General features: G+C 38.3%; 1 protein-coding gene across 1 annotated transcript in view; it reads left to right on the forward strand.

Moving 5' to 3' along the window:
* Positions 1-4,406: 4,406 nt before the first annotated feature.
* ESRRG (estrogen related receptor gamma) overlaps positions 4,407-21,269 on the forward strand; it is a 194,941-nt gene continuing 178,078 nt past the window's right edge. The window contains 1 exon segment of the mRNA XM_033144774.1: positions 4,407-4,627. Coding sequence (XP_033000665.1) covers positions 4,572-4,627 — 56 coding nt within the window. The 5' untranslated portion in view covers positions 4,407-4,571.

Below are 21,269 nucleotides of genomic sequence, written 5' to 3' on the forward strand. Positions count from 1 at the left end.
GTGCTCCACCTGCCTGAGTTTATGTAAGGAAAAGGAACGCAGTGTGCACACGTCCACACACATGCACACATATTTGTGCTTGTATTTGAAAGCATATTCTAATACAGCTTGTCTAAAATCCAGGCAGGGTGATCATTACTTCTGCTAAATATAAAAGAAAGTGTCTGACGGTTTTAAAGTAGTAATCTACTACCATTTGCTCAAGTGTATATAATCATGCAAAGAAATCCAGAGAGTAAGTTTGTCACTTGCTCTGTGTGTGTGTGTGTGTGTGAGAGAGAGAGAGCGAGAGCGCAGGGGATTATATTGTATCCAGGGATGATACAGTACTGTACTTCCTGAGGAAGAGTCGGAAAGACAAATGGCAAAACAGTTTTTACGGTAACACCTCAGTGCTAATTACTTTTTGCTGAAATCAGAAACATTTCCTTCAAATAAGTGAATGCAGGATTGGTGTTTGTAAAATGAATAAACTATGGTGCAAAGACTTCCAAGACAGGAGTGTAGCCTGCAAAGGGCCTGTTACACAGAACCACTATTTAAAATTTAGCATTTCCTGACATTTTTCTATGTAATTTGAAAAGCTAAATATATCTATCTTCAATCTATTCAGAAAGCTAGATATAGCAAACCTGTTACTCTGATTGGTTCATGATCAATTTCAGACACCCAGGATGAACATTTAACCACCTTTAATTCAAATTTAATTGAAAGAATGATTAAATTTGTTGGTGTGGATACAGTGTATATGGAAGTATGGGGGTATATAATGCCCTTTATATAACTTAGGGTTCAAAGCAATAATAGTAATATGCATGGCAGACACAGATTTCCTCCCCATATTTTTTTCCTCTCCAGTGTTCATTTTGAGTAAATATGTGCTTGGCACAATTAACTATGCTGCTTCTGCAAAGTGCCACTGAGTCTTTACTTCAGTAGCCTTGAGGTAGCTGTGGTTTAGGAGTCGGGCAATTTGGATGCAATGAGATGTCTGTAGCACTTAAGTGTGAAGGCGCTTAAAGATGTACAGTACTCTTCATGGGAATAATTATACACACAGAGGGGATGTGAAGATGTAGACAGTGCTCAGCAGTGCTCATTGACTGGTGCAGATACTCATGACAGCTTCTCTCACCCTCCTAGCCTTGATTCCATTACTATTGCTTTTCTGGATTCCTTGAGGTAAGATTTTTACACTAGAGCATTTGATTTAGCATGTGCATATATGTGTAAAGCAGAGAGAGAGAGAGAGAGAGAGAGAGAGAGAGAGAGAGAGAGAGGAGCACACTCCTGATTTTGATTTTCTGTGATTTAGACATTATGTAATAAGCATTTGCTGTGATTATATTTTCACGTCCAATTAGGAAGCATTTTTAATAAAACAAGCGTTTTTAGAGTGTGCTATAGTATCTGGTAAGTTGCCTAATTTAATTCTTCATTTTATTAGAATAACTGAACTCTAAACTGGTGTGCCCAAGTTCAAGAATGCAGTTGAAATTCCAGGCCCAGGTCTAGTCGAGGTGACATTTTGAATCCCAGGGGAGAAGGCCAACTGCCTTTCATGAATGCATAAATTATAATGCTACGGCTGTAGTCTTCTAAGCAGCAGCACCATCAGCAAAGACAGATGCTTGCAAGGTGTCTGGTGGAAAGATAGCAATAGTTAATTTGGTGATGCGGAGGGGAAGCGCAAGATGACATGGGCATGAAAAAAGATAGCGAAAACTATGTGGACATGAAAAGCTTAGTAGATGAAAAAGTAAAGCACAAAAGAAAACAGTAGCCCAAATAAAATATGAAGTTTTTTTTTATTCCCTAATGATGACTTAATGAACATGATGCCATATTCCAGCTAATAATTTTTGCTTATGAACAGAGCTTTGCAGACTAGGATCTATATGACGCTTGAACAAAGCTGCACATTCAACAAGACTTTCAAACTCTTGTGCCAGAACAGCGATTGAAATTTTATCTGAATTAAAAGAGTGGATATCCATGTGTATAGGAATGTGTTTCGATATTGATTACATATAAATTATACAGAATCAAAAGAAATCCGCTACAAACAAGTCATTTATTCTATTAAAATATTTTTAGGAAGGTGTGTTGCACTCAAATTGCACCTATTGTTTTTTGCTTGTTTGGTGAAATCTGTGAAGTGGTTGGGTCGGATGCATCCCAGAGTATTTTTAATTCACTGCTCAGATCCAAAATTTACATCTTAATTAGAGTCTACATTTAGCAACATAGGCAGCATAATGTTACTGTTAATTATGTTTTTACTATCTGCTTTTCTGTAGTGGTGAGACCTCCAATTATGCTGTGTGGATTCTTGATTCCTAAGTGTGTGTGTGTGTGTCCCCATATGTATCGGAAAGCAGATTTTCAACTCTACATAGGATAAATATATTATATACTGTTAAGTTGCTCGGCAAAACAAAGAGATGCAAATATTTCCATTGCACTTACATATATGTCTTCTTCTGTCATCTTACTTTGGCAAAAGCCGTCAAATAGATTTGGAGACAGCTGTTGTACTCTCATTTGTGAAAGGCATTAATGCATTCTGAGGGTGTGCACTGATTTGTTTTGATCTAAAAGATTATGCCATTTGCATCACACAGTGCTTCAGTAAAAAAGTGCCAAGCAATACAGCTGAATTTGTATTTAAAAAGTACAGTATTTCCTATGATTGTAACAATTGTTTCATCACGATACATTGGAATTATTTTATTCAGCAGGTAGATGGAATCAATTCTTGCTCTGAAAACAGATAATTAATATGACATTTATGCCACATAAATTAATGAAGACTATTAGGACAAACTTGTGCTCTCGTTTATTTTGGGGGTTAATTGTAAAACGGTATTTTGATTGACAGTATCTGGAATTTTGTGTCCATTTATTTGCATTAAATGGGTTTGTTCAGTGAAGAAGGTCAGCAGCTTTGATGTGCTATAGCTAAGGATAGTGAATTGGGGGTTTTGTCAGTACACATGTGAATAATGCAATACATTTGCTTCCACAGTGAAAATATTCTTGAAGTTTTTGTGCAAGTTTGTACATAGGTAGCCGAGGCACAAATAGTTATCAGACCATTACATTTTAGCTGGCTCAGCTGGATATAGTGCATGTTTTTCGCCCCAGAACTGAATCTGCTGACTTCAATGAGACCTATGGCCAAGTTACTGCATATAGGTATGGAGCCTTAGCTCTGCTGAAGAGCCTAATCTGCATTATTTGAAAGTAAGTTTCCTTGAAATCAATAGGACTTAAATTCAAGTAAAGACAGTTAATACTTATAGAATATATTGATCAATAAAATACCTCTTATTTCACGGAGATGGCAAAACATATATTCTCCACAACTGCATGGTCTAGTTTCTGTGCAAATACTGTTGAAAGTTATGCATTCAGTTCTTTTCAGTTGAACCCTGTCACTTTTTCACAGTGATGAAAATACAAACACTGCTAATCTTATTTGTTTACAAAAGTCAACAATGCAGAATGATAGCATATAGACACCTTAACTCAGAGTTTAGAAATGTATAATAGAATTTAGGTGAATCATATGAAGGGGGAGAAATTAACAGTTCAATTCCATCCATGTTTATTTATAAGTAAACATGCTTAGGATTTCAGATGACATACAAATTCCTGAACATGTTTACTCGGCAGTAAACCCCAGCGAGTCAACTGAAACTTATTTCAGAGTATGCATTCATGTAGCCAATCCATGTTTACTCAGAAGTCAGTCCCACGAAGTTACCTGGGAGCTTTCTTCCTGCAAAGGAAGCGCGCTGTAAGGCTGCAATCCTATACACGCTGACGTGGAGCTGGGAAGCAAACAAACCCTGTGCAACTCCGGAGCGGCTGCCTTCCGAGTAAGCATGCATAGGATGGGGCAGCGAGAAGCACTGCTAATCGGTCACAACGCGAGATCGCAAAACAAAACAGAAACACGGACAGCCAACAATGCAATGGAAAAAAAGAGAGAACGGCAGCGCGAAACTTAATACCTTCTGATGAAATCTTCACCAAAGGAACTGAGGCTTGCAATTCCTTCCTGCCAAACTGTCTTTTAAGAAGCAGAAAGCATTTGTTCACCCTAAGGAGTTAAAGCTAGAGTTAAGACAGAGCCGTGCTTTGGAAGCCCCTTTGAAAACGTTGCATCGTTTATATCTGTGCGTTCTCACTTGTCGGTTATTATTATTTCTTCTCCCTCTGCCTCCCCCCGCCCTTCCTTTCCCCGGTCCCTCCGCCCGTCTCTACCTGCCGAGCGCCGCTCAATCTGTGCAGCCTCTGCTCTCGCCGGCGCTGATTGGCTGACGCCCTACCAATCCGGTCTCTGTCTGGGCCAGTGGGACTGCATATGTAAAGCCCTACTTCATATTTATAAGCTCCAATCGGGGCTTTAAGTCCTTGATTAGGAGAGTGTGAGAGCTTTTGGTCCCAACTGGCTGTGCCTATAGGCTTGTCACCAGGAGAACATTTGTGTTAATTGCACTGTGCTGTGTCAAGGAAACTTTGATTTATAGCTGGGGTGCACAAATAATGGTTGCCGAGCGCACATGGATTCGGTAGAACTTTGCCTTCCTGAATCTTTTTCCTTGCACTACGAAGAAGAGTAGGTACCTTTCTTCTTATTTCCCCCTTCCTTTCCTCTTTTTTATGTTATTAAAAAAAAAAAAAAAACCAACCCTCTTCCCACTTTTATTCCCCCTCCCACCCCCAGAACCGGGGCGTGGGGAGAGAATAATAATAGCAATAGTATTAGAACGCTGAATGCTAGCGTTGTTTCAGGTAATGCTTTCCGGGTTCTGCGTGCATGATTGGGGCTGCTTGTGTCTTGCGTCTTTTGTGCCCGGCTTTATCTGCTAATTCAGTAAGTGGGAGAATTGTTCTTCCTCTCTCTCTCCAATGTTACCTTTTGAGTCGCAACGCAAGCGGTGCGACTGTCACAGGCCGGGGGGGGGGGGTGAGGGAAGCACTCCCCCCTCCCAAAACAGCTGTGTGAATGAGTGACAGTCACTTCTTATACAGGTACTAAGAATAGGCACTTGGCACAAATGCAGAATGAATTGTCTAAATAGGCATTTCAGAAAGACACATTTATTCCCTTCTCCTCCCCCCCCACTTTCCCCCTCCCCAACAGAGTTTAAGAAGGACGTATTCTGAGAACAGGATTTAAATATTTCGGACCTTTTCAGTTAGATATTTTGATCTTTCTATGCATCGTTAGGAAGGGGAACCAGCCCAACTGTTTAATCCCACTTTAAGGACAGTGCTCTGTAATTGAGTAGAACTTAACGTTCCAGTCATTTAGTGACAAATCGGTCTATTAAGGAGGAAGGGAAGGGTGTGTGCATGTGGCACTTCCTGAGCCAGTATTTTGTTTCAATTGGAATATAGGGTTTTTATTTTTTATTTTTTATTTAAAAAATTAATCATTTCCGCAATTGGTACTATTAATTTATTTATCACACACAATAAAGTACTGTAGATGCTTTGTGTATTCAGTACATTTAACATACCTCTTAAAGGCACATAGTTTAATGCATGTTTTTTCAGCTCTTATCGGAGAGCAGAGCAAAGAGTGGGGAGATTCCAAATGCAAATTTGACAGCCTAGAACTTGGAGAGCTTGTAAACTTAATTCCGGGCTAAATAACTACGCACTATGAAGCTGTCAGTTGACTCAGCTCTGGACAGAATGCATAGTGTGGCTGTACTAGGAAGTGACAGTGTGTTGTGGGTATATGCCCACTAGCTGTCCATAGTGTCTGCATATTATTTTGGTGAGTTGCAATTAAGTCAGAGTTGTGGGGTTTTTTTTAAGTGCTTTGGACGTTCAGAAATAATATAGACCATAAAAGAGCTTGCCAATCGGAAACTGGTATGGTGTACGTGGGGGTGGTAAGAGTCAGGATTCCTCGTTCACCTGCAGAAGAAGGTAAATAAACAGTAGTAGCATGCTCACTGAGACACGGTTTATAGATCAGTACTCAGTAAGTTGATGTATAGTGTGGTCTAAAATGTCTTAATCTGTGCATAAGTGCAGTTGTCACTGTTCCAAGTTGAGATGGGTGGTTTTCTTTGGTGGGGGAAGTAGGAGGAGGAGAGATTCTAAAGTTAGGACGATGTTCTTTTTTTAAGGAGCTTTCTTGAATTTACCTTCTTAGAGCTAATTTGAATGATTAGTTTTGATAAGCCGCTTAAAGTAGATGCATTTAAATGAAATCGGGGCACGTGTCTTTTTGGCTCTGGTGGAAGATTCAAACTATTCTCTCTCTCCACCACACCACCAAAATTAGCACTCTTCTCTCCCCCCCACCCCCGCCTCTGTTAAAAGTCTTCCAGATGCAAGGCTAGGTGGATTTGTGGTTTCGTGGGCAGGCAGAACTCTAATGCACTGCAACACATCTGTCTCTATGTCTCAATTTATAAATCACACCGCCTTACTTGCTATTAATATTGCCAGTAATTGTATTTTTGTTTTGTGGCATATAATGCACACCAAACTACAAAGGCAGCTCAGAGATTAAATAAAAGTAGTGGACTACTTCTAGAGCTTGCACTTTATTGAGTGTGTATTGTGGTGGTGGGGAGGGAAGCCAGGCTAAAAACTGACAGAACATTTGGGGGAGAACATAGACATCTGCCTTACTGACATTAGGTATGCTTTGATATCTGGCTAGCGCATGTTAAAGAATGCAAAAACTTAAAGCCAGCTGCAACCCTTGCGTTTGCCTTTTCACCAAAACCAGTAATACTAATAATTTCAAATAGCAGTTAATCATAGAACAGATGCAACAAATATAGTTGCTGATTTATGCATGTGTTTGTCACTTTAATTGTTCTAAATGAAACGGTGTGCTCATAATACAAAATCTCAAACCTCTGATTAAAATGTAACATTGACTAAAGGATTAAAGAGCGGACTTAATTTTACTGACTGTTTTAACAGTTGTCACAGCTGTTGGAAGAAGGAAAGGCAATTGAAACACTCCAAAAAAAGGGGAGGGGGAGGATCTAGCTTAGTAAATTTAAACATGATCTCTGAATGCCAGGCATAGAGAGGCAAATAGATTTGTGACTTCAGAAATCTTATCTGAGCTGTGTACGTTTACCTCTGTAGCTCTGTCCATTTCATGAATTTGAACCCTCGACCTCTTCCACACTTCCTCCATTAAAATGCAACAGTACTGAAATGAGGCACAGCTAAAGTGAATGTCACAGTATACGTTATTTTAGAAACCAACTTGTTTTGAAGTAAATGTGATATGCCATGAGCTGAAACTTAGGATGGATGACTAAAATTTCAATAGTGAACACTGATGTTGGAATTGGGAAACCAAAGATACTTGAGTGCTTTGAAAGATTGTTTACAGATCTCACTGTCAAAAACAGTATAAATTTGAGAGCTACTTTGCTGGAGCCTTCATTTTCTTCTTCCTCAGTATCACTTATTTAATTGTGTGTTACTTCCTCCCTCCTTTAATTGTATAGCTCTTATTTCCAGTAAAATTTGATCTGGAAAATCTATGCAATATTTGCTGTGGGGGAGGGTAGCTGGTAATTAATAAGAAGAAAGTTAATGCTCCTTATTATGACTGCAAGGGTAGACTTCTTGAGGTGAGGGCTGCCTATATCATGGATATGATAAATGTCCTATATAAATAAGAACACATCCTCTGTGGGTAAGAACACTATATGTGTATGCGTATTAATATACCTGTAATAGGGCAGTATGTGTGGGGAAGAAGCCTAAAGAACACTGTCCCCTAAATTCAAATACAGCAAGGTGTAAGCATGCCTACTGATTAAATGAGAATGAGTGTATGGCTTTTCCTATTCAGTTCTTACACATTTACCCAAATGGACCTTGTCATACACCCCCTTATTATATTTTCCAAGTTTGGATTTCTGTTGTTCATATGCCTTTTCTGCAAGTTTTTACAGCTGTCATACCAGTGCAAAGAGCTGGTGCTGAAATGGCTGTCTGGCAGCTTTTTATTTGCTGGGCCTGACCTCCCCCCCCCATTTTTGTGGTGGTTGCTCCTTTTAATGTGTTTATGGTTCTACTCTTTTATTTACTGAGCCTGGTGTGTTGCAGCAGTAATTAACCTGTGTTATTAGCAAAGCCCTTGTGAATATCCATTAATTCTCTTGAATGGATGATCATTCCCCCCCCCCCACTGTTATCCCCCCCCCACTTTCTCCCCTAAGGTTTGCTGTCCCATTTTAAAGAAATTCTTACCTTAAGACTTTTTTTGTAGATATACTTTAGAAATAATTTATATTATGGAGCATAACTAATTCTCTTGATTAGTTGTTTTAAATACACTTAAGAAGTGTGAAGAGGGATGGATCTCATCACATTATTCTTTTCTTCTCCTGATAACAACAGAAACAAACCTATTCTGTTCAAGAGCTTTTTTGTGTGAAGGATGATGGTTCAGGAGATGACTTCTGTGGGTTTTATCTGATTTGAAGTTACCTTGGGTATCACTTTGGGAATTTAAAGAAAGGAAAAACATATTAAGCCTGCAAGGGGGGGGGGGAATACTTCCGCTTGGACTGCTGAGGAAAGATAAGGACCGCCTCATTAGCCAAGCCCTACTTTTGCAATTAATTTCAGAATGCATGGCACTATACATCAAACATAGAAGGTAACTTGTCTGTGATTGTTTTTAGACAATTCCTGAAACCCCTTCCCATTTTAAGGCAGAGGCTAGTATTTTATGCAATCTTAGGTTAATAACATGATGCTATATTCTATTTTCTTTCTTTTTATTACCAGTATGGTTAAATAGTCTGGCAAACTTCCTGGTATTGAACATTTCTGATGCACAGTGACCTTTGGCTTTGGTATCGCTGCAAAAGCGTATAGAAATGAACACCAATATTTATTGACACTCTTCAAAGCAATGGCACTTTATGAATATTCTTGTTATCCTATTATCAGTCAGTAAAATGCTGAATGTAAGAAATATGGGATAAATATGGGATAAATAAGAAATATGGGAGAGCATCTCTCTAGAAGTTTAAAGCAACTCTTTATATTACGTATGCCTTGGACTCTGCTTCATAATACATTCATTGGGGACAGAAACAATAAACATTGATATCTACCTAGTGCCTTTCTAGCCCTAGCAAACTCTCAGGAGGAAATCTGTGATTATGCTGGGCTGGTGTGTTTTTTATCTCTTTTACATCCAGTGGCCTTGTATTAAATTGTCATTGTCCTAAAGCACATGAGAGAGAAATGAATTGCACTTCTCGACATGCTCTGACAGTGAAATATTTAGCTTCTCTGTCTCCAATCATACTCCTGTGTATATGTTTGATAGTGCTGGAATGACAACCAGCAGTCTCCTGTAGTCTGAGATCCGCATTTTACATATTCTCCACATTTTTGGGGAGGATTCACTCTCTCGTTTTCTCTCTTTCTTTCTTTCCATATCCAGTTACACTTGGCTAAGGCATATCAGTGTTTATTTACACTGATATAAAAAAAATCATGTTTTTATCACAGCTGATAATGGCTGAATAGGCACATAGGTGCCAGCTTTATGTGTCTACATCTTAGAGTATGTACATTGTAATTATATTTGCATGTTGTATACAGTATATATAAGCAAACATCTTTTGAAATTTGTTATCTTGAAAAAAGAAACTCACTAAATAACAATGTAGATAGTAGGTTGTCTAGACTTTTTGTTGGCTGATGCGTTCCTTTGGATATGCAGTCAGCTGCTGTTATTTTCTCCTTCATATTTCTGTGCAACAGAAGATACCACATAACACAGTTCTCTGAACTTCTGCGTTCATCAGTTGTAACAGATAGGATTTTTATGTTTCCATTCCCAAGGCAGGACTGATTGCATAACTCTTCTGGCATATGGTCAATTTTATATTAAAAGTATTACTCTCCAAATAGAAAATTAAACTATTTTAATGTAAATTTCTATATGTTGCATACACCTTTTCATTTTATTTACGCTTGTATTCTAAATGTTTTCTGTTGAGCTTGGATGCTCTTATAACATTAAAAAAATCCTTTATACAAGTTTGCTCTAATTGCTCCAAATTTTATAATAATTAGATACAACGGATTCTAAAAATGTAATTGTTTTGCTCTCCAAAGTAACTTGTGTCATTCTTGCATAATGATACATGCCTGAAGACTAAATCCTCCTAAGAAGCTGCAATCCTTTAAAAATATGCATATTATTAAGCTCCATTTATTTCAGCGGGACATACTGGTGAATAATAAGACTTAAGATGGCAACATAGCCTTATTTGATCATGTAGTACATAGAACTCAATGCAATTATGCTGTATTCCTTCCTTTCCAATTGTGAAACATTTATTCTCTCCAGTCAGAGCAGGTTAGTAGTTAAAACAGGCTCCTCTATATAAATTAGTTATTTTAAAATGCTTTTTAAATTTTTTGAAAGAAAACTTTTGCCTAGATTCCCCCCCCCCATTTCAAAACACTTGCTTTATCCTATCACCAATTATTGCTTCATAAAAGGTGCTTTTTAAAAAAGGAACTTTCTCCTTTATAACTGGCAAAAATGTATTTTCTTCAGTAACTGTAAATCTGAAATTTGTTAATCATCTAAATAATAGAATTCATATAGTACTGAAACTAAAGCTTAACATACGACTTAAGTATTTTTAAAGTATCAATTCCTAGAAGTCACATTTGTAAGGTTAGATCAAACGATCTTGCTGTGCTCCTGTAGTGGGAGGCTGCTGATTTGCTCCATCACCTACAGGCCTCCTTTCTTCCCAAAATCTACTTAGGAGAGTTGCTTCTGAAACCAGTTTTTGCAGGGCAGGGGGATGCAAAGGGGGGGGGGGGGAGATAACCACTCTCCCCAGCCCAGTGAGGGAAAGTGTTTTCCACTCAAGCAGTGGAATCTTTGGGTTGTTGTTGTTCAGTCGTTCAGTCGTATCCGACTCTTCGTGACCCCATGGACCAGAGCACGCCAGGCATGCCTATCTTTCACTGCCTCCCGCAGTTTGGCCACTTTGGGTACCCTCCACTAAAATAAGCACAACTAATCTTGTGAATTATGATAGAAAACAATGGCATAACAAAAATCCACATAGACCTTTTTCTCAGCCTTATTAGTTTGCACGCTGCTGTCTCACTTATTCCTCTGTGTCTTTTCATGTTTTGAGTGAGACAAAAGTGCACATCTCCTTTTCATCATTTTGATTGGAACTACATACCATATGTAATGTGTTTTGGCAGCACTTACCTAGCCAAAGAAAACAAATTAATATTAGCCATGCTGAGGGGCATCTGAAGTATCACAGATGTGTCGATTTAGCTTTGCTCCATCACACACCCTTTCCTTAAACAACTGGTCAAGCTGTCGCTAGATGTTGCATGGGCTACAAAGCGATTTTAATAGGTGTGATCAGACGTTGATGGCTGTGGCTAGTTAGAATGAGAACATGTTGCCAATCTGTGGATACTTGTTTTCAAACCCACATAGCAAAAAATGTGTGGAGCGCCAGCCAGAAACAAGACGACCTCAGTTCAAACTTTATCTCCTTAAAAGCATACAGATGTACAGTCAGTATCAAATATAATGGATAAAAGACACATAAAGTGAAGTGGGCTTGCCCAAGAGCAATAGTTAAATTCCTTCCCTTATAAAGATGCAAGTAGATAGGAACATAATGTGTGGCGGGGGGAGAAAAAGATGGCTTTTTCAACGCTATCTGCTCTTACACCCTGGGTTTCTGTTCCTCTCTTTCCTTACAATTTGTCAACAACAATAGTATTGGAGAAAACGTCCACTATTTTCTGCAATGTTTTGTTTTTCTTTGCATTTCTATATCCTACCAACAATGGCAAATAAAATATTAATATCGTACGCGATGGAACATGGTTGTTCATTGCATTCAGACTGCTGTTTGAAATAACATTCAATTTATGTCTTAAGTTGTTAGAAAGCAAGGACTGACCTTTATATATGGATGTGCAGTTGCCTTTTCTATTTGTTTGCAAGACATTTTTTTTACGTATTGTAATTACTTGGGGTTTACTGTAGGTTTTAGTTTGATTCTTAAGTTAAAGGTTCTTCTTTTTTCCTTAAATATTCCCAGGTGATGTCAGATGAAAAGGGTATTATGGCTGAAATATACACCAGAGGAATTCATTTTGGCAAGCCTGGTCCATGTAGGTTAGTGAACCAACAAATAAATAATTTGCTTTGTTTGTTTAAAGTTAAGACAGGGAGGGGGGAACATAATAAGGAGGTGGAGTGTCCAAAATTGAGAAACATATAAGGGTAGATTTGGAAAGGTGGCGAATATCAACATGCAAATAAATGTATTGACTGATAACGAACACTATACAGTATTTACGCAACAAAAATATATTTTCCAGGTTAGCAGTTTAAATATTCCAACAACAAATAATTGTTCCATAAGTGGCTTATTCTGACAGCAGTCACCTCCCTAGAGGGGGTGATCATATGTTCTGAAACACCATGAAAGTCTGTTTCTTTTACATTATATTTTCCCAGAAATAGTAGAGGTGGAAGATGGAACTTGCAGTATCTGAAAGAAGACAACTAGGCACAGTATCATCACTGTATTAGAAAATGGTTTTATACAGGAGTAGTAGGGTCATATTAGCAAGAGCTGAGCATCCACTGCCACCAGTTTACATTAGTATGAGTGACACCTGTCCCATAAATCACGGGGACCATGGCTTCACAGATGGAGAAGCAACAATCGGCTGAATTACACAGCACAGCACACTTGGTTTAATTCATCTCATTGTTTTCCTACAAATCTAAAGGATGCTCATTCTGCTTCTAGAGTTGAGGTAGAAGTGCAAGATGGGCTCAGGTGTAGTATGTGCCTGTGTTTTTCTGTTCTGCCAGAGGTATTCAGCAAAAGAAGCTGGGATGCATGGGATGGGGGGGGGCAATCACACTCCACAGCTTTTGCCTTCTGTGGAGCAAGTATTATGCACTTTGTAATCAAATTTAATATTTATTTTAAGCATTTCTATTGCATATGCTGTCTCCATAGTTCAAGTGGTTGCTTTCTGTGTTTACTAATAAACAATAAAAATGAATTAAAGGGAATTGGCAAGCCAAGAGCATGATAAAAACAATGCCTATAGAGAAAATGTGTGTTCAATGTCAAAGAAGACTCACGCACCATGAAATCATACCAGTATACTGGGATGCCATTATAATGAGGGAAGTAGACCAGGGATGTTGATTCCTAATTCCTCTTGTTCCAGGCCTCTTGTTGCCTTGCTGCCACCCACTTTTTGTCTGGTATGTTTCTGGCATGTTTTTATAGAGGGACCTTTTTCATGATTGCAGTTTGAGGATACACACTGCTGGCATTTTTGTGTCACCAATGTCAAGCAGCAAACCTGTGGCATGTTGAAATCAGTCAACAGTTCTTCGAAGATACAGCTTATGTTTGATTGTGTGTAAATACAGTTAGTTAGTTGGGTTTATCTGATAGCCTGGCAGAAAGAGAGAGAAGCAGGACAAACTGTTTTCAGTAACTGCGCTGTTCATACACCTGATAAGATTGAGAGTGCTTTCGGCTGCTGATATGCTTTGAATAAGAAAAGAATAATCACTTCCACTGGCACCAGCTTATCAGGAATGGAGCAAAATGCCAACACTTTTACATTAGCAAAAGTAAATGTTTTAGACATGTCATGCCTTTTTCCATTTAAATTGAATAGTAGGGTGCTTGTGAGTATGCAGTAATGAAGGGGAGGACTTATTACCTTGACTAAAGTGCAGGTGAATATATTGAGAAAGAAGCCCTTGGCAACAACAACAGCTCTTTTGATAAGTGGACTACATCTATTTCAAGCGTTCTTCAGAAAATTTCAGCATCTTTATCCATTCTATTAAATGTGTGTCCTAATCTTAGCAGGGAACGCATACTTTATATTCTGACATAGCCATCATTGTTTTCAATAATGTGAGACCAGAAATTTAATCATCGCTATAATGTAAAGCTAAAAGTCATATAATATTGTGATATTTCCCAGTATAATTATTTTGTGGCAGTTTTTAAAGCAAAACAAAAGTCTACTCTTTTTTAGTTTATTAAAAAAATGAAAAGAAATGAAATAAAGAAAAGTATGTGTGTGTGTGTGTGTATATATATATATATATATAGAGAGAGAGAGAGAGAGAGAGAGTACCATAGTGTGATCCTGTGCATGTTAGGTCTGATGTACCGGTAAATCCTATTGAGTTCAATGGGCCTTATTCCCAGATTAATGCGTGTAGAACTGCAACCTTAAAGTCTCAATATACGTATACCATCACTTAAGTGGACAAAAACAACACATACTTGGTAAGACATTGTTTGAGGTTTGACTAATTTTATATACAATTAATTAAAATATATATAATATTTAGCATTACAAGTCGCTGTTTTAGTTGATCCTTCTAGTTGATCCTTACAGAAGTATTTTATTTTGAGGCTGTTCTAATATCATACTTTAACATTATTATGCTTCTCTTCCTGCGTGCAGATAACTTTGATGCACTCAGGTTGATAAATGGTACTATAAACCACAGTTGATTGATTTGGGATTTTTATTCATTATCCTCATTGAGATCACTGTCGCCCATTTGTGTCAATAGCATTCGATTAATCGAGACACCCTTGTTCTGTACCTTTAACTGAGAGTGGGACTTTTAAGAACAAAATGTTGACAAGCTGATAAATGGCCCCAACCGTTCTGGATTCAATAGGCTTTTTGTATGGGCAAATATATATTTCATTGGCAAGTTTATTTTCACAATTTGAGACCTTCATTTAGAGGAAAGGTCTTCAGTTTAAGGTTTATCAAATTTTAGCTAAAGACAACTGGCTCCATTTGTGTGTAAAATAATTTAAGTACTTACTTGAGGCAAACTTCATGCTTTAAGAGCTGTTGCTCAGAGGTTTCATTCTTCTGCGAAGATGTCAACTGTAAATATAAAAATGCATCACTGAAAATGTAATGGTTTAAAGATTCAAACTGAAATAAAATTGTCTGCCTGGGGAAAACACTGCAATCAAAATAAAGTAGTCTTATCTCCTCCTGAAGCAGGCATATTTGGAAGCAGTGCTGGAAGGCAGCAGGGCACACCACTGTTTTCTTTCAGCCACTAATAACATTGGAAATCAACAATATTACTCCAAACCACAAATACCAAATTATCGGTAAGTTACTATTGCCAATGACGTGGATAAACATGTAGCTGTACAGCCTTGCCCATGTCATTGAAGTATGATTAAACTGGTCTGAAATGGTAACTTTTGGGCTTTCAAAATGCCTTATTCTTTTTAAATCTCTGTGGTTTTTTTAAAAAAAAGTTTCAAAAGATTGTAAATTTTGTATTTGTAGGTCTGGAGTTTAAGCAGCAATCACAGCAGCAGAGATTTTTGGGCATGTGATACATCCAAGTGTGCCTTCTGGAAACCTTTTATTTGACCCCCCCCCCCCATCAGCTGTGTATTAGTTGATGGAAAGTTCACTGATTTCACTTTAAAAGGCTGGCTGAATTCAGTTGGCTACAGATTAGACCATGGGATGAAAGGCTGACTTGTCTGTTGCTGCTGCTGCAGTATGACTTGGAAAGAGGCTGCGCAGACACTGTTCTGCCCCCTGTGCAGACTACAGTAGAGACATTACATCAGGGATGATGACATAAGAGTCATCTGGTCTCCAGTTGTAGGCTAGCCTCACTCTGCAATGCCATGGAGAGCGCGACTGCTGTGAAGTCAGTGCTCATCTACCTCAGGAAAAGAGGACCATGTGGAAGTAAGTGAGATGAAAGCAGCCCCATGGCTGCAGAAACAGGCTATACAGGCAACAGTCCTCAAAAGAGAAGGTCTAAAATTAGATGCTTGTCTCACTTTCCTTGCGACAGTGGTCCTACAACTTGGAGAAGGGATGTAGCTCAGCGGTGAAGGACATTATTTGCATGTAAAGAACCTAGTTTTAGGAAAGGGTCATAGCTTAGTGGTAGAGCATCAGCTTTGCATGCAGAAATTCCCAGGTTCATTCTCTGGCATTTCCCGGTAGAACTGGCAATATCCTAGTCTGAAACCCTGGAGATTTGCTGACAAACATTGTAGTTAATATTGAGCTAAATGCACCAAGTAAAAGCGACTTTTGTAACTTCCTATGTTTTGTGGCAAAGCATAAATAAATGCAGGGATCAATAGGCTCTTCCTATGCACTTATTCTTCAGTCTCAGGACAGTGCTCTTAACATGTGCTAGGCAGATATTAGGGTCAGATAATATGACCAGGCCTCGTTAGCAGAGAGTAAATGGGCAAGATGGAACATCTATAGTAGCTACCAAGGTGTTGCATTGTAGTGAGCACAAATAATGGGCATAAAGGTTGTCATACGAAAGAGTGAGAGAGCGCTGAGAAACAAACTGGTATGCTAAAGTTGGTATCTGCCCACTATATAAAATATACTGTTTAGAGATGTAATGCTATTATAAAGTGGGGAAAAGGAGATGTAATGTTACACTTTTTAGTGGAAGGGGCTGATGCTTGACAGGGAAATTATGTATTCCTGTGGTATTGATTTAGGTTGCAACCTTAGGCACATTTACTAAAAAAATAAGACTTCCATTGGCCTGCAATATTAAGTGTTTAAACTTACAAAGCTATATAAAATTTTGGCCTGTAGATCTGTTTTCAACGGATCATGCTGAAGATGGGAGGTAAGAATACTTTTAGTTCTCTGTGTGTATTTGTTTGCATGTTCCAGAAACTTATAGGGCTAGCTGAGAAGAATGGTCTCTTGATCGCGTGTGTGGGCACACATATCACACTCTCTCCTTCTTACACTTTAAATGTCAGTGTTCTAATTGGCACTGAAAACGATTCCAATTTTTATGTGGGGTTTGCATATTTATAACACTGCATATTTATATGGGGTTTGCACTTTCGGAGCCATTCTTCATTCTTTATTCAAACCACCGCAAGCAAAATCAGAACTCATCCGGTTGAGTTGTATGCAAATGTCCTTACAAAAATTCCCTATAAGTGGGAGGGAATTTACTAAGTTCACATCTGGTAGGAATGTTCTTCTTGTTGCGGGTCAGAATGTATGTGGCCTTTACAACATGGGAGTAGATACTTGAGTTATTTTTCCTTATGCAGAATGGAATGTATACCAAATGTATTTAATTTTTTATATATAATATAAAAATAATTATATAGTAGCAAATATGTTTTTTAAAACAAGTTTTAAAAGGTATTTCATTTTGCTGAAAAAATTGTGCAAGCCCCTACACACTATAGGAAAAGTACCTGAATGTGAATCATGGTGATTTTAGAAAGCTTTTAAAACTCAGATCAGCTTTTGTTTTGGGTTCAGTAGGGCAACTTTTGTTGATGGTCTAGGCGGGGTTAGCCGAGATTCACTTAAAGCAGCACAAGCCATAAACTATCGGCAGGCTACTAGTTGGTAGCAGGTGTGAACAACATAAAACAGGATTAACACTGAACCAAAGTGTGCACTAAAAACAGAAGCCCTGCCTTGCTTTTACAAGGACAGTCAAATAGAAACACACGGTCACCATGCACACACTATTTACTAAACACTGTCCAGTGGGCGATGTCAATGGTCCTGTTCAGCTGCTTTTCATATTCTGCTCCTCTACCTTTATGTATGTTTTCCCTTGAATAGTCTAGATTTATTTGGCATTTTGTTTTATTTGCACCCAAGGATATGCTTTCAGCACTTCATAAATAAGTAATAACGCATTTTTGTTACTCCTCAATTATTTTCAAAAATAATAAAAATTTCTTTCTTTTTGTCCGGAAGAAAGTTCATGAATTTATAAGTATGTTCTTGCGTTCAAAGGAACTCTGGTGTCGCTCCCGTCTTGCCGAAGTTTGAGGGTAGGGTGGGAGAGCAGAAGTGGTATTTTTAGGGGAAAGGCAGCTTGAGCCATGGGACTCAAAAGAACCAGGGACCTGAAATAGAATGGTGAAGGGTGTAGAAGCTACATTCTTTACTTCCAGCACTAGTATAAACTAAAATGAAAACTTAAAATAGCAAAACTACGGTCTTCAGCCTAGACACGTAACATAGGAAATGGAGATAGATAGGAATGCAGTCTCTTATGTATGACTTGGATAGTTTTAATGTCCTAATGTTATAAATAGGCTTTGGAAAAGAAATCTGTGATGCTGATTTTTAAAGTTATTTTAGTGTCTATATTTCATGCATCAGTACACAGCGGGAAGGTAAGCGGCGTTTCTGTGTGCTGCTCTGGTTTGCCAGAAGCGGCTTAGTCATGCTGGCCACATGACCTGGAAGCTGTATGCCGTCTCCCTCGGCCAGTAAAGCGAGATGAACGCCACAAGCCCAGTCGTCCGCGACTGGACTTAATTGTCAGGGGTCCCTTTACCTTTACCTTTTTTTACACAGCTTAAAAGTATTATCTTAAACAAAAAGGCAGGACTTGGTATGGGAATTGAATAAAAGTGGATCATAGTAGATGTATAGCTGTGGTAAGGGTTACCAGCTTCCACTCTTCCCTTACCCTCGGTTCCATTGCAGATGAATAAGAGGGTCTACATTTTTGCCCTTGTTGTTATCTAGAATATCAATGTAACAATTTCTGAGTCAGCTTCATTGCTCCCCAGTAATAAATTGGCATTTTATCTGACCTGAGCAATTCAGTCTCTTAGGAAAATGTGTATTTAAGTTGAGAGAGTATTAATAAATAGTCTTATGTAATTTCCTCTCAGCACATGAATGTCTAAGCTGGCTCAGTTTTCTTGACAACCTCAGAGAAACCACACACACGGCACAGTATTCATTTGAGCACCTGAATATATTGAGAGATTTTGGAAAGTGCCCAGCTATCTTGTGTAGGTGCTTGGTAACAAAGCAGCTAGTTTTTCAAAATTGCTGTGCACCCTGGAGCTCCCATTGAGAAAAGTAGGGGATGCTGCGTTTCAGCGTCTTTGAAATTCTGACCCCAATTGTAGCAGCTGTGCACTTTGGTGAATTATGGTATCTAGATTCAATATAGCTAATTTAAAAGTACAGCTCTTTTCCCAACAAGCAGAAACATTTTCTGCTGCCTTTTTGAAAACGGCATTGGGGCATAATAATTATTTTTCAGATACTATGTTGTCCTGTTTCCCCCTGTGTGCATGCATGCACAAACATGAATGTGCATACTTCTGAACATAATTATGGTTAAACATATTTATTTGAAGTGATAACAATTTCTGATATAAATCTGATATAAAGGTGTGCTGTTAAGTCTTCAGTCCTAAATCCACTTGCTAGTAAATCACATTGAATTCAGTGGATTTATACTTTTGAGTAAGCATGTATAGGATTGTGCAGTACACATGTGGCAGAATTATATTAAAAATCAAGTACAATTTATCAGAGCATACGCTATGTTAAAGTAGTCACATTTCTGAAGTGCATTTATGATTTTGGAGAAAAAACTTAAACATTTCATAGTACACTTAAACCAAAGGTTCATAGGTATTGTTCTTTTGTCACAAAGTGGTATCCCAGAAGCACAGTGACCTGTATAAATGTGTGCATAATTGTGTTCCTATTCCCTTCAAAAAGTGAGCACCACACAGGCACAACTGAAATTTTGAAAGCCCCACTGGGAATGTTATTGAAGGGCATGATATAAATCTCTTAAATAACTAGAATTTGGGAGAGGAGGACAACTTGAAGTTTATTATTTTATTTCCAGCCCCATGAAGGCTTGAAATTATTCAGAAGGCATTTTATACAAAGACATGTCTCAAATGCTTGTGAAATTTTAATGGCAATAATATTTTCTGTAAGCTAAAGCATTCTGCTAAAAATGGTTGCTTTTAATCACATTGCCTCACCTAAACCAGTGCTCTTTACTGGTTAATGCATTGGAAGTGTTCCCATGCCTCAAATCGTTTCTCTATTCAAATTGGAGGAAGGAGGTGATAGCACACATAAATTGACTTACTCCTCCATTGTGGGTGCCATGAGCACATCTGCATTTCTGGACTGGGGTTAAAATATGGAACCAAGACCCACTTACTTTAAAAGATACCCCCCTCCCCACCAAATAAAATACATGATGCTTGCCTAGGTTTTATTTGATTATTAAGCTGTAATGTGGTTAGGCAATAGTACTACTTAGATGATAATAAATATGAGTATATATTTTGTTTGTAGCCACAGTCCTTTGCACTGAATATTGTATTTTGTACTGGAAAGTTCATTGGTTTTCATTAATGTCCCTTTGGAGGGGAGCATGGGAAGGAAGTTACCATATGGAAAGACAGCCTACATCCCATTGAGTATATATGCAAGCAACCTGGAACTTATTTGGATATATAAATAGTATCTGTAAGTCCCCCCCCCCCCCGAGCGACATACAGTGGTAGCTCGGTTTATGAACAGTCCAGTTTAAGAACGATTTGGTTTACAAACTCCACAAAACCGGAAATAGTGTCTTGGTTTGAGAACTTTACCTTGGTCTAAGAACGGAATCCAAATGGTGGAAGGGCACTGGCGGTGGGAGGCCTCATTAGGGAAAGCGCACCTCGGTTTAAGAATGGTTTTGGTTTAAGAACGGACTCCCAGAACGATTAAGTTTGTAAACCGAGGTACCACTGTATAACAGCTTGGAGACTATAACATGGGTTTATGCACACCCTTCTGATTCCCAGGTACTTAGTCCTGAATATCAACCACTATGACAGCTATTCAGGTTTTCTAACCATAGGATCTCCTGCTATTACGAGTAGATATGCCCCAATATATATTTGTGTTACTATTTTTATTACAAGCTACTCTTCCTTCTGAAGTAGCTCAGGGCAACAAGTATAATCACATAGCCTGTAAAAATATCCCATATTACCATATTGGGATTGGAGAAAATTGTTACAGAAATTGACCCCTGACAATTCTCTAAAAGTGTATGTGCAGGCACATACAAATGTGCATGCTGAACATCTTATTTTAGGAAGAGTTGTGTGTAACTTGAAAGTCTGTATATTGCCTTGGTAACTTGGGTTGACCAAATAAAGATCTAACTGTCCTATATTTTGTTTTAAAGGTAATTGGTACCTGATATCATCACTTGGCTTGTGAAATCATTCTTGAACTCTTTCTTTCTTTTTCTACCTTGGCATTAAAAGTGAACAGAGGTTTAAAGGTTCAGGGCCTTGACCAGTGCTCCTAAGGGTATAAAAGTTTGCATGCTT

The sequence above is a fragment of the Lacerta agilis genome, chromosome 3 (genome assembly GCF_009819535.1).
Source record: "Lacerta agilis isolate rLacAgi1 chromosome 3, rLacAgi1.pri, whole genome shotgun sequence".
NCBI classification, from domain to species: domain Eukaryota; kingdom Metazoa; phylum Chordata; class Lepidosauria; order Squamata; family Lacertidae; genus Lacerta; species Lacerta agilis.